The sequence below is a fragment of the Peromyscus eremicus genome, chromosome 3 (assembly GCF_949786415.1).
Source record: "Peromyscus eremicus chromosome 3, PerEre_H2_v1, whole genome shotgun sequence".
In the NCBI taxonomy this organism is placed as follows: domain Eukaryota; kingdom Metazoa; phylum Chordata; class Mammalia; order Rodentia; family Cricetidae; genus Peromyscus; species Peromyscus eremicus.
Window position 1 is genome coordinate 94,631,225 of NC_081418.1, and position 14,541 is coordinate 94,645,765.

The 14,541-nt window shown below is 49.2% G+C and overlaps 1 protein-coding gene across 1 annotated transcript in view; it reads right to left on the reverse strand.

Annotated features, from left to right (window-relative positions):
* Window positions 1–14,541, reverse strand: part of Hk2 (hexokinase 2) — a 53,777-nt gene that overhangs the window by 14,981 nt on the left and 24,255 nt on the right. The window contains exons 3-7 of the mRNA XM_059258021.1: window positions 8,500–8,648; window positions 4,213–4,332; window positions 3,395–3,490; window positions 2,774–2,873; window positions 2,288–2,471 (exon numbers count right to left, since the gene is read on the reverse strand). Of these exons, the coding sequence (XP_059114004.1) occupies window positions 2,288–2,471; window positions 2,774–2,873; window positions 3,395–3,490; window positions 4,213–4,332; window positions 8,500–8,648 (649 nt within the window). The remainder of the gene's footprint in view (window positions 1–2,287; window positions 2,472–2,773; window positions 2,874–3,394; window positions 3,491–4,212; window positions 4,333–8,499; window positions 8,649–14,541) is intronic.

Sequence of the window (14,541 nt, forward strand, 5' to 3'; positions counted from 1 at the left end):
TGACGCAGAACAGCACTTAGCAGAAGTTGAAAGCCAGGTTCTCAATCAGCAAGATGTGACTTGCTCAAACCGGATAAAGCTAAAGGAGAGCTGGCAGCGTGGCTTCAGACAAGCGAGGCAAGAGAATCAAAAGTTTCAGGCTAGCCTAGGCTACACTTGAGACTCTGTCTCAAAAAAAAAGAATAATAATTAGAAAATTAGGGCCAGAGAAACAGAAACAGGACCATGTTTAGGAATGGGTACTGCTCTTCCGGAAGACCTTAGATTCCCAGCACCCATGACTGCATGTGATTCTAGTTTCGGGGGATCCAGCACCCTCTTCTGGATGTCTCAGCACAGGCATACATGCACACAGTGCATTAAACACATGGGGGGAAAACATCACTCATGCACATAGAATAAAAACAAATCTTACAAAAGAAAGAGAAAAAGTCATCCCAGATAGGGAGTCCAAAGCCACCTTGGGTACATGAGACTCTCAAAACCAAAAACCCAAAGCTCCAACACAGGCCCTAGCCTGAGTAGCAGCCTGGCCTCAATTCAACACGGTAAAATTTCAGATGTTGTTGTCAAGGAAGTTGGCTCCATGGAAGCTAATAAGGGTACTCCTCCATCAACAACTCTTCACAACTCCCAGCATGCCTTCAGGGCCACCCCAGGCAACAGTTTGGAAGATGCCCTCCCAGTCTTTGTCAGCCATCTATGGATAAGCCAGTATTGTTGGTCACTTTATCTTTGGACACTTCCAAGGACACATGGCTCCTCACAGCGTGCCCCAATAAGGGAAGCAGGAACTGAGTAAATGGCTTTTCAGCTAATAAAAAGTCTAAGTGGGGGCTGGAGAGATGGCTCAGAGGTTAAGAGCACTGGCTGGTCTTCCAGAGGTCCTGAGTTCAATTCCCAGCAACCACATGGTGGGCTCACAACCATCTATAATGAGATCCAGTGCCCTCTTCTGGCCTGCAGGCAGAACACTGCGTACATAATAAATAAATCTTAAAAAAAAAAAAAAGTTTAAGTGCACATCCTGACATTTCAACATGGAGAGAATCCTGTGACTTAAAGGCTACCCACCTCTGCCCCAGTTTATAGAGCTGCGTTTTCTGGGCTTCCTTTCCAAATAGAGATCAGCACTAAAAGTTTTTCTAAAATGCAATACCAAGAAGACCACAGAAACGGCCCATTGCTCAAAAAAGTTTTGCAACCGCCTTTCAGCCCTTGCAGCAGCCAACCCTGTTTCAAGATCTTCAGCCGAGAAGTTTAGCAAATTCAAGAACCAAATAAGGTTGTGTAAGAGTCAAAAGTAGGGCTGGAGAGATGGCGCAGCGGTCAAGAGCACTGGCTGCTCTTGCAGAGGACCCAGATTCAATTCCCAGCACCCACATGGTGGTAACTCCAGTTCCAGGGGATCTAACGCCCTCTTCGTGTGTGTGTGTGTGTGTGTGTGTGTGTGTGTGTGTGTGTGTGTGTGTTGTTGTTGTTGTTGTTGTTGTTTGGTTTTTCAAGACAGGGTTTCTCTGTGTAGTTTTGCGCCTTTCCTGGAATTCACTTTGTAGCCCATGCTGGCCTTGAACTCACAGAGATCCACCTGGCTCTGCCTCCCGAGTGCTGCGATTAAAGGCGTGCGCCACCACCGCCCGGCTTGGATTTCATTGTAAACTGAATGGATGGCGAAGGGAAACATCTCAGCCATGTGTATGGACCCGAGTACCCTCTCGCTATCTGTGCCACTTATCACAATAGTCTCATGAAATGTCAAGTTGACTACCACAGGGTACCCGTCATCAAATAAAGGCGGGTGCTGCAGCCCTGTCCCGGGGCAGTGATGGGCCAGAAGCCACAAACGGTGCCTTTAAAGAACCCCCTCTGTATTCATTGTGCCTTTTCTCACATGGCTTACTGTCTATAAGCAAGTAGATGGTAAGGATAGTTGACCACACTTGGAATGTGACCTTCCAACATGACCTTTCTGCGCAGCAACGCCTCAGATCCCAGCACGTGGGGGAGGGGACGGGGTGCTAAGGTAGGATTATTGCTCACCAAGAGTCTGTCTTGGAAAGAACCCAAGACAAAAAAAAAGTAACCATCTTGAAGGACAATGTGTTTTTATCTGTCTCTCTTTTAGCCCTCTTGGTGACTTACGATCATGAACATTCCCGTAACTAGTGTGTGCCACCACAACCCTTTGGGGACAATGTAAAAGCATGGAAACAACCCTTCACTGTGGCGGTCCCACCCCCGCCAGCCCCACGCCCGACCTACCCACCCACAGGAAGGCCCCACTTACAGTTGTTTCCCAGGGTTCAGTGAGCCCATGTCGATTTCTCGGTCAAACTCGGTGCGGATGTCATTGAGGGTACCATCGTCCCCAAAGGCTCCCCACTCCATGTTGATGCACATCCGTCCCTCGTCACCCTCTACCATGTCAATGTGACGCATCTCCTCCATATAGCAGGCATTACTGCCAGTACCTGGTCACAGGAGGGAACTGTTTGTTCAGAGCCTACATGCACTATCCTCTCCCACCCACCTCCCTCCTCACTGCTGTATAAGTCTGCCTAGAGGCTGAGATTCCTCGCTGTAGCCTCCTGGGACAACTCAACACACGGGCTGGGCCTCTAGTACACTACACTGCTTAACTCCACAGGTCCTGCCTCAGCCCAAAGTAGCTGCACCATTATCTTTACAAAGTAGGAGAAAACACCCAGGCTAAGGATTCCTTCCTCTCTCTCAGCCCCCATTCCCAAGCGCCGAAAGCCAGCGGCTCACTCACCCACAATCAGACCAATCTCACAGTTCTGATCATCATAACCACAGGTCATCATGGTCCCAACTGTGTCATTCACCACAGCCACAATGTCAATGTCAAAGTCCTGCAGAGGATCAAAGGAACTTCATCATCAAAGTGGGGGGACAGACATGAAGATGGAGAAAGCAAGATGCACCATGCAAGTGTGTTACTAACTCAAACCACAGCCAAAGACGGTTAGAGGTGGAGCTCTCCCCCACCTATTCTCCATCCTCAATAAGGACAATTTCCCAAACAGCAGAAAGGACTGATTGAGTCCATCTTGTCTTCTCCCTTCTACACACAAGCAATAGACCTAGCCCATCACCTCTCTGCTCCATTCCTCCCTCTTGTCAATCAGGCCAACTTTCCTACTTGACAACCAACCCTCGGGTTAAGAATTGAAGGGTGTTCCTTGCACCAAGGCCAGACTTACTGTCCATCAAGCAAATCTCAAAACCCAAAAGGCATCTGATCACATACAAAAATCACCGGGTAACACAGCAAGGATGCTGAATACTTATCCTTGAGTCTTACAAAACCCTCTCATGCTGAGTCCAAGGGCAGACAGGGAAAGATTTCAGAGAACTCCCACCCATTACTCACCCCTCTGCGCCGGATAGCCTTCCGGATCAGATCCACCACATCTCTGCCTTCCACACCACTGGACTTGAACCCCTTGGTCCATGAGACCAAGAAACTCTAGAAGAAGACCAAACAATGATTATTTCCCACAACTGGAACAGTGACACTCCAACAGTGCTCAGCGGGACCCTCTACACCTCAGGGCTGAAGTCATGGTTAATTTGTACACTGTCTAGCCCTGACTAGCCCGGGAAGGGGGAGGCTCAGCTCCCCAAAAACACTAGGACAGGTGAGTGCATACGTGAGTTTTCATCATGGTTCCCTGTCCCTAAGAAGTGGAAAGAGATGTCAGACAGGATACCTGGCCTCCTATTTCTGATCCTCCTGAGGACTGGGTTACAGTATGCACTACCGTGGCCAGTTTATGCAGTTCTGGAGAAGGTACTGTGTGTGCTGGGCAAGCACCCTACCAGATGAGCACATCCCCAGCCTCTCAGGTGTCTTTGTTTCATCCACGGGTCTTTCTCATAGCCCTTTAGATCAAAAGAGATCTTAATTTCTCATTCCTGCTAACCTGGACAGGATAAGCATACCACAAAGTATGTATGGGGGGAGGGGGTGACAGAACACCTCTGCCTTTCGTATTTCATCACCCTCCTCTACACCTACACATAGCCCATGCATACAGGTTCCCCGAAGGACCTAAGTCTCAATACTGAAAGCCCATATGCAAAACCCCTCGGCACCACTGCCACCACAGCTGCAGATGGCTCAGGAGCCTCCTCCTTCCTCACAACCCCCAAGCCCAACGCCACTGAAAGCACCTCAGCCCGCCATACCTCATCTAGTTTCGTCTGGTGGCAGGGGAACGAGAAGGTGAAGCCCAGTGGGAGCTTCTTCGCTTTGATTTGCAGCTTGTCCATGAAGTTGGCCAGGCACTCGGCAATGTGGTCAAACAGCTAAGGGCACAAACAGGAAGTGAGCAGGGAGGCAGGATAACGTAGAGGGAAAGACAGACTCGGTGATGGTTCATATTGATTGCCAACACGACAGAATCTGGCGTGACCCAGAAGACAAACTTGAAGCACGCCTGTGAGTGAGTTTCTAGATTAGGTTCGTTGAAGTGGGAAGACCCCAAATGTGGGTGGCACCCTTCCACAGGCTGGGGTCCTGGATTGAATAAAAAGGAGTAATGGAGCTGTGCACCAGCATCCACCTCTCTCTCTGCTTCCTGACTATGGACAGCATGTGACCAGCACCTCAGGCTCCTGTCATCCATTCATGCTCTTCCTACCATAATAGACTGTATCCTCCAACCATGAGCCAAAACAAACCCTGCCTTTCTAATGTAACTTTTGTTACAGCAACAAGTAACTTATACAAAAATGAACTAATAGAACTTAAGCCATAATCTGCTCTCCGGCTAAAAGGACTCAGTCACTCACTGTGCACAAAGGCATAATGCTAATCAGTGCTCGTTAGATGGAGTCTTCCACTTAAGCCTTTTATTTGAACCTCGGTCAAAAGAGCCCATAAGTCAGGGGAGGTAGTAGTTACAGAAAGTCCACATATGCCCTGAGGACAGAGCATCCTCTGCTGGCCATCATGGAAGTCCGGCTTATCTTCCTTCCCAGAATGGAATGCCCATCTCACTGCCAAGAAGTGCTTTGGCACCCCTGACTCTTGACGGAGGAGGGACAGGATACTTTCCGTTGGCTGTCGGTGAACCAACTCAACAAAAATAAGCACCCTTTATATTTTTCCTCTGTAATAGAAAGCTGGGAGCGATTCAAAGAAGTTATTTGGGGGTTTTGTTTCTTATTCTAATTTATTTATTTTTTAATCTATCTATGTATGTATGTATGTGTGTTTGTCTGCCCAGGAAGGCCAGAAGAGTGTCCGATCCCTTAGAACCAGAGTTACAGGTGTTGTGAGTTGCCTGATGTGGATCCTGGGATCCAAACTCTCGTCCTCTGATGAAGCAGCGACTGCTTTTAACCACTACGTCATTTCCACAGCCCCTGTTTTGTTTTCTAGTTTCAAAATGGAAGGCTGGTGATAAGTGCACCGAGCAGGACCCACACGGCCCCTGGGCCTTGTAGACTGTGCTCCTGACGAGGCAGGCTTCCAGTCAGGCCAGAGCCCACCAACCAGGCAGTCCCTCCTCACCTACCCAGCACCTCAAAGAGCAGCTGGTAGCGCTCCAAATGTTGAGAGACTGAGGCCAGGGGCCATGTGGTATAAAAAGTAAGCAGAGGCCGAAGAGGCTGAACAGAGTCCAAGGGCCAAGAGGACCAGATGGCCAAATCTAAAAGCCAAGGAAGCAGGGGTCGGTCGGAGAACCAAGACAACAAGCAGGTCCCTTCCCAGAAAGAAGCAAAGGGGCTGGTGGGATGGCTCAGAGGTCAGGGCACATGCCAAGCATGTGATCTGAGTTCAATTCCTGGGACCCACATGATGGAGAGAAAGCGAGACTACTCCATGTTGTCCTCCGGCCTTCCCTGTGGGGGCCCCAGCCATCTCTTAACAAGCCCGCTCTGGAATCCTGAAGCAGATTAAACAATCCGGGATGGGGAGTTAACAGGCTCACTGGCTCCCTGATGTCTGGGGTGAGGAGCAGGTGCGGAGGGAGGAAGGAAGCCAGCCTAATCTAGGAGGAGCCAGCCCGCACTGAACTCCCACGTGGATCCTGTCCATCTGTCCCATCCTGCGCAAGGTTAACCACAGCTGATGCTGAACTTTGAACCTCCCATCCAAGGCAAGCGCACAGGCAGGAGCTAGCTGGAATTCTAATATACAAAGGGCTTCTAGAGAGAGCAGCAAGCTCTGCTCATGCTGAAACAACCATGGGACATATCAGACAATTCATAGAACCCCATTCCCGATGATCATTAGCACACTTCTTTTTTCCAGTGCTGAAGACGGAGCCTAAGACCTTGCGCATGCTGCTCTGCCACTGAGCTCTAGCCCCAGCCTTTAGGGTGAGTATCTTCATCCAAAGGAAAGTCATGCCAACATGATGAAATCATGGTGACTGGAGGGGCCTTTATCTGGGGTGGGGAGCAAGATGCCTGACCAGTCCCCAGCCCTGACCCCTGTTCCCTTCCCCAGCAGCCTTCCCTACAGAAGGCAAAAAAAAGTCCCTGCGCTCAGGAGGCTGAGACAGGAGAATGGAGATTTTGGGGCCAGCCTGGGCTACCTCTTGAGAGCCTGTCATCAAGTTCAACTAAATCCAGTCCCATTTTAAGTTTGCCATGCTTCAGGTGACTCACGGCTTTGCATGGGGCCAATCCATTGCAAAAAGTTCTTATTCAATCAATGTCAAGATCAAGAACCTACAGGCTTTTTCTAGAGGGAAAAGAAGAAACGATTTCCCCTTGGAACTGGAAGACTAACTCTCTCTTCCTGCTGTCTGAGGATCAGGATATGACACTGGGAAAGTCAACACTTGCCTGCTATAAAAAGGCTCAAAGGGCAAACCCTGCTAGCCTGTGCGCCAAACGTGTCCTTTATCATACTGACACGAGGACCAGCTCACTCCCCTTCCCATGAACACGTCACAAACCCCAGCAGGGTGTGGCAGTGCTGGGATCAGGAGGCTGAGGAGGAAGGGGATGTCAAGATCGCCCTGAGCCAGAAGTCAGTGACCAAAAGACAGATTTCACCATGGACAGGTAGATTCGCAGGTATTTGGGGACCTTCGCAAGTTTGAGGTTTGATGATTTAGCTTTTTATCTAATTAAACTACATTTTTAAAAAATCCGTTGCTTTCTTTTCCTTTACCTAAAATACTTAAATTGGGCTGGTGAGATGACACTTGCCGCCAAGCCTGATGTTCGAACCCCAGAAGCTACGTGAAGAAAATTGATTCCCACAAATTGTCCTCTGATCTTTACTTCACACACACACACACACACACACACACACACACACACACACAATAAATTATCAGATGTCATATTTGTCATTTTCATTTGGAAACAATGTCACACTATATACAGCCCAGGCTGGCTTTGAACTCTAAATCCTCCAGACTCGAATGCTAGGATTGTAGATGTATGTATACCTGGCCCTGCCAGTCTGAGAGATTTCAAGGTAAAATTTAACTTCTTGGGTCCTGAAATGGATTCTTTCTAGGTTGACAGACACACAGCAGTTATCAACTGGAGGTTCAAGCCCTAGCCAGGCTCTTGGGAGAAAGCCGCCAGGACCATGGGGTACCTGGGCCCTACATGCGGTTAAAGAGTAAGTAGCTGTCTATGGAGATGAGAGAATAGTCCAGCACATTGTTAGGACATCGAAACTCCTGGTACGCTTTTTGACTTTGTCTTATTTGGTTCTCAAACATTTGTCCTCTGGGAGCAGGGCCCAGAATGAGAGACAGAGGCAACATGAAAAAAGGTCACCACACTCTTCACGAAGGGGAACAATGCCATTGCTGGCCAGAGACTGGGGACAGGGCAGGAAGAAAGTCTGAAGAAGACTGAGCAAAACTTCTGTGGAGAAACAGCAAACACCAGTGTGCCTGCCAGTCATGGCACTAGCCACAGGCACGACCTATTACGACCTATTACCCCACCATCTCTCTCTACAGACCGCGGCACTGTGAGATGTTATCATTCGCCCAGAATCCCACAGCAAGATTATCCCAGCACAAGACAAACACCCTGCCACCGTGCAGACAGTGTTCTTCCTGACACCACACAACAGACATGAGACACCTTCAGCAGGACTAAAATGCCCATAACCCCAGGTATCCAGCTTCCAAAGGATGCAGGCTGACCCTTAGGGCCACGCCCAAAGGCAAAGGTTCTGAAAATACCTTCCTCTCTCACTCAGCTCACAGTCAGAACTCCTTTCCTTCCCAGGAAGTGACCTGGTTGGTGGAAGAAGCCCAATTAGACTGTTGAGGGTCCCACCCCTCCCAGCCATCCGCTGTGGTTTCTTTTACCGCCAAGCGCCTTCTGGGCACAAAATATGGCAGGGATAGTCGGGGCTCTCACCCTGGGAAACCTTACAGCTGGAATAGTATCCAGGATGTCCTAGGGACTGTCTTGCCGTGGGAGAAGATGCAGAGTGTCCCACAGGTGTTGGTAGCTCAACTGCCACCAACAGGAAGACTGTACCTGGGTTCCACTGCCCCTCATGATGTCCTCAGGGATGGCATAGATCTGGTTCTCCATCTCCACCTTCTGGAGGCCATTGTCTGTCACTCGTACTCGAAGCACACGGAAGTTGGTTCCTCCGAGGTCCAAGGCCAGGAACTCTCCATGTTCTGTAGACAAAGGAGGGGCTACTGTCAATTCGGGGAAAGACAAGATCAAACTTCCTCCTGGAAACCGGCTAAGACTTCAAACCCAGAGTCCCTCCATGATGAACATCAGTCACACCTGGGTGAGAGTGGTCAGTTGGTTCTCTTTTTCTGGACACACTGGCTCTTTCTTTCTTTGAGACGGTCTCACCGTGTAACCCAGGCTTGCCTCCAGAGTCCTAGGATTACAGGCATGTCCCATCACACCCAGCTTCCTGTTTGGCTTTCTTAATGATAAGATATTTTTAATACTTTGTAATTCAAATGAGGCAGTTTCATATTCCAGTTGTCCTGGTTGGCTTGTCAGTGACTTAAAACTAGAGTTATTTGGGAAGAAGAGCCTCCATTGAGAAAACACCTCTGATCAGGTTGGCCGGCGGGCTTTATCCCACCAGGAACTAGCAGCGGGGATAGGAAGCACCCAGACACTGGTCAATAACACAGGCAGCAGCTGGGAGGCATGGAATGGTGACACAGAATGAAAGTACTAAAGAGGCCTGGAGCCCACAGGGGGCCAGGATGGCAGGCTGCGAGAGCCAGAAGAGAAAGCATCACGCCACTGTAGCCTCTCCCAACCCTCTGAAGGGATAATGGTCATTTCGCGGTGAGGGACTGGGGACTCACGTGTGTGCTGGTCAACACTGAGCCTCTTGTCTGGTTGGGAGGATCAAAGACATGTTCTGACCAAATAAACTAAACGATTTAATCTGTGCTCAGGTCCCCGGGCTCCCTAAGCACCTTGTCCCCCTTTCCTAAGTGGCCACACACCCCCCCAAAAGACCACATCCTAGCAGCTCCCTGAATGCAGTGTCCATAGCCTCTAAAACGCAAAGCAGACAACTGAGGTAGGCATCAGCCACCTGAGGTTCCTCAGGACTTACACCCACAAGGTCAGGTGCAGAGCTAATAAAACCCACATTACATGTGTGAGAAGCCATGCCTGGCTACTTTTTAGCCTAGAGCCTCTTTTACCCCAGGCACATGGAATTTGGTTTCTTGAGCTCTGTTGTCCAAATATAGGAGCATCATACTTCCCAGGATTGTCGTGAGAGAATTAAGTGATGTTCTTGAATCATCCAGAACTATAGTAAGAACTCAAAAGACACAGGAGGCACCAGGCTCATTCATGGCATGGTCTCACATCTATTGAGACAAGTCTCCCAGACCCCAACTGGCAAGGGAGATGACGGACACCTTTCCAGGAAAAGCCACTGGAATCAGCGCTGGTGACTTCAGCATCCTCTCGCAGGTACACATCTCCCATTCCCTAATGGGCTTCAGAAGGCATCGCCACTACTCAATCCAGATGCCGGCTCACTAAAGGCTGACTAAAGCAATACCAACCTTGTCTGGGGGAGACTCTGTCCACTCCCCCCGCCTCGTGGCCTCAGATGACTTTTCTAGACACTCGAGTATTGAACCTCCACCAGCCATGGGGCCTCAGCCAGATTCTAGGAAACGCTATGTGGTGGTTGTCAGGGGGATGAAAGAGAAAATCAGGGGTGAGTTGCCTCATCAGCACTTTGAGGCCTGGGATACACACGATCCGCTGAATCAGTGACCGTGGGGGACGGAGGTGACAGGCACTGACTCTGGTTGGTTATGAAGACCAGCCCAGCTGGATTCAGCCCAGCATGGCTCCATCAGGAATGTGATTCGGCTGTATTTTCTGGTGGACTAAAGGGAACTGTAAATAACAGAGTGCTGGTAGGAACTGAGAGACACTCACCATTCTTTCAGACTACATCCCTCTTCTTTCTTTCTACTACATTCCTCAGCACATCCTCCACACACACTCATGACCGAGGACTGGACCCTCTCTGAGTTCAAAACATGAGGCAATGACTCCAGAAATCCTATAACCCCATAAGGCAATGGAGGGACCGAATTTTCTAGGCTCAATCTCTATATGGCTCATGACCATTCCCCACAGAGCAGGGATTAAGTGAGAAGCTTTACACACGGTGGCCAGGACTCATGAGTTCTGGCTCAGCAGTGGCCTGTAGGACTCACAGCTTATAGTGCTGACTTCCCACAGCCCTCGTGAGGTTCTGGTGAACTACGGACTAGGTTATACTTGAGTGTATGGACACACGGCCAGCCGTGGGTAGTGTACATAATAAAATACACTTTAAAAAAGATATCAAGCCGGGCGGTGGTGGCGGTGGTGGTGGTGGTGGTGGTGGTGGTGGTGGTGGTGGTGGCGGCGGCGGCGGCAGCAGCAGCGCATGCCTTTAATCCCAGCACTCGGGAGGCAGTGGCAGGTGGATCTCTCTGAGTTCGAGGCCAGCCTGGTCTATAGACAGAGATCCAGGACAGGCACCAAAACTACACAGAGAAACCCTGTCTGGAAAAACCAAAAAAAAAAAAAAAAAAAAAGATATCAAAAAGCTGCAGGCAAAGAACCCAGTAGGATCTAAAGAGAATACTAAGTAACTACAGTTGGTTTTTGAGGCACCTTACGGGAGGCACCACCTCCTACTGGATTTGTTCGCTAATGGTTCACTCATTAAATAAAATGTTTGACTGGCAGCTGGGAGGGGGTTTTTATGAGATCAGGTCCGGTGACTTTCCATATTGGTAAGCATGCTGTTATCACTGGATCATAACTTTCACTTTTAAAAAATAAAACATGAGAGCTGATGAGTTGGCTTACTGGGTAAAGGTGACTGCCACCAAGTCTGACAACCTGAGTTTGATTCCCGGAACCTACATGACAGAAGGAGAGAGTGCATTCCTGCAAGTTTTTTCCTCTGACCTCCATATTCACTGTGGCACTTACACACACACAAAAGCACACACATATGCATTCCAGCACACACAGGTGCACACACACAAAACAAACAAGTGTAAGAAAAATGGATGCTAGGAGTAGTCAACTGCACACGTCTTTGATCACCACAAATATTCTGACCCAGAGCTGCCTAGCCGAAGGATTTTTCTACGATGAGTAACAAGGCTGCTTACTGGAAAGTTGTAAACCCTCAGATAGGGAATTCTTCACTTACGATGCCAAGAGTGTAAAACCTGGAGGCAACAGCGCCCCCGAGCTGCGCTGGGTGTCAGGAAGTGATGCCTCTAAAGGTGAGTCATTTGGTTAAGGTCACAAAGGGGTGAAAGAGAGCTGGGCTTGGATGCCAAGGCTTCCGACTCCAAAGCCCATGCCCATCCTTCAGGACCACACCCTCCTCTTTCGTGACTCTCATTCCTGGAAGCCATACAGTAGTGAGAAAGAAAAGCAAAGACACCATCGTCTCTACCAGGAAACGCAGCTCAGCCCTGGAGTGGAGGGGATGAAGGCAAGCGAGGGAAGAGTGGCTGGTCCTCCCTACAGCAGAACCTGCAGAAGCGGAGGGAAGAGTGGCTGACCCTCCCTACAGCAGAACCTGCTGGAGCGGAGGGAAGAGTGGCTGACCCTCCCTACAACAGAACCTGCAGAAGCGGAGGGAAGAGTGGCTGGCCCTCCCTACAGCAGAACCTGCAGAAGCGGAGGGAAGAGTGGCTGGCCCTCCCTACAGCAGAACCTGCAGAAGCAGAGGGAAGAGTGGCTGGCCCTCCCTACAACAGAACCTGCAGAAGCGGAGGGAAGAGTGGCTGGCCCTCCCTACAGCAGAACCTGCAGAAGCAGAGGGAAGAGTGGCTGGCCCTCCCTACAACAGAACCTGCAGAAGCGGAGGGAAGAGTGGCTGGCCCTCCCTACAGCAGAACCTGCTGGAGCTTGCCGATGTGGGCTATGTGTCCATGCACAAAATAAACCGGTACTCTCTTGTATCGTACCAAACCTCTGTATCCACCTCACAGGACACTTCAGGTCTCTCTAAGGAAGATGCTCTTCATTTAAAAACACCCATACATACACACAAAAAAAAATTATACATAAAAAAATAAATCAGAAAATAGTTCTATCCATAGCTCAGGTACTGGTGATAGAGGGGCGCCGGGTGGTGTCACCCTCCACATCAAATTGCCCAACGGGAGATGGGTGAAGCTGCTCCCTCGGGCCATTTGTTTGCTGACTCACTTCCCATCCTGCACAACCAGCAGCCCACTTTCAGTTTGACTCTTATCAGATACATAAGGCCAGTGAGATAAAGGGTTCCAACTTCTCCTGGGAACTCACCTGTCACAGGGAAAGACGGGGCACTGAAATGGCAGTTGGCTAGCCATCTGAAATGGGTAGTCAATGTCACCTGGGGTAACATGACATCGGTAATTAATTTGAGCAATTCATCACTCCGGGGTTGTTCGTTCAAAAACTTCCACTAGGTGATCTGGTACCTGATGACATCTGGGTTCTTGTTTTGTTTTGTTTTTAAGGTTGAGGGACAGGGGCCAGTTGAATGTTCCAACAGGGTCTATTTTCAACCATTAGGTACTTGCCACTAATTAAAATAGATCGCCACCTGCTTCTCCCATCAGGAGCTCAGCACAGTAGGTCCAGCCAGAGCGTCTTTAAGAGCGCCTTGCAATAAAAAGGCGATTGGCCTTGTGTTTCGAAGCTGCAGTGTTCTGGGTCAGGGTTGGGGCTGGAGCATGGCTCCTAAGCCCCCAAAGCAGGTGATTAAGCAGGCTACTTAGAAATGGATTCTGAAAAAAAAAAAAAAAAGAAAGAAATGGATTCTGGGAGCCCCTTCTAAACAAGGGGTATCCCACACAGTTCCCGTGGCTCTAGGCATGATGGAAGGTGGCAAGGTCTGTCTGTAGCAAGGGTTAGGGATAGTAGCTCACCTCCTGAACCTCATCTCCAGTTTTATTTCTTCTCACTGTTTCTGCTTCTGTGGGTTTTTGCACTATACAATTTCATTCAATTAAATTTAGAACTGAAGTGCATTCTCCGGGAATAGAGGTGGGGTCATTTCAAGGAATGTTGGTTTTGGTTGTTTTACATTTATTCTATGTTGTGTGGATGTGGCCTTTAGAAAGGGACAATTTGTGGGAGTCTGTCTTGTCTTCTCCTTCCACCATGCCGGCCCCGGGAATCGAACTCAGGTTGTTGAGCTTTGCTGCCTTTACCTACGGAGCCGTCTTACTGGCCTTTGATACGAGGCCTCGCTCTGTAGCCAGGATGGCCTCAAAGTCATAACAGTCCTCCTGCTTGAGGTCCTTCCCCTCAAGCCCCAGCGTGCTGTGATTACAAGAGTGAGCCATCATACCCAGCTGAAGATCACTACTTTAAGAGTCAAAAAAGGTGGTGATCACTCAGGCCCCCAGTTTAGTATTGGACCCTGCCCACTTCAAGAGCCTGTTTAAAGACTCTCCTCGGGGTTGGGGATTCAGCTCAGTGGTAGAGCGCTTGCCTAGCAAGTGCAAGGCCCTGGGTTCGGTCCTCGGCTCCAGGAAAAAAAAAAAAAAAAAGACTCTTCTCTTCACTTTGTCACTAATATGAGGCAATGGACGATCGTTTTGATACATCACTAATGGGAAGGCATCATCTTTACGTTTTCTACTTTTCGCTTTATTAAACAGTAATTTGTATGGTTAAAACTTTTTTTTTTTTTTTTTTTTTTGGGTTTTTCGAGACAGGGTTTCTCTGTGTAGCTTTGCACCTCTCCTAGAACTCACTTGGTAGCCCAGGCTGGCCTCGAACTCACAGAGATCCACCTGGCTCTGCCTCCCGAGTGCTGGGATTAAAGGCGTGCGCCACCACCGCCCGGCTTAAAACTTATTTTGAGGGACTGGAGAGATGGCTCAGTGGTTAAGAGCACTGGCTGTTCTCCCAGAGGACCCGTGTTCAATTCCCAGTCCCACATGGCAGCTCACAAACTGTAACTCCAAGATCTGACACCCTCACACAGACATACATGCAGGCAAAATACCAGTGCACATAAAATAAAAGTAAATAAATTATAATTAAAAA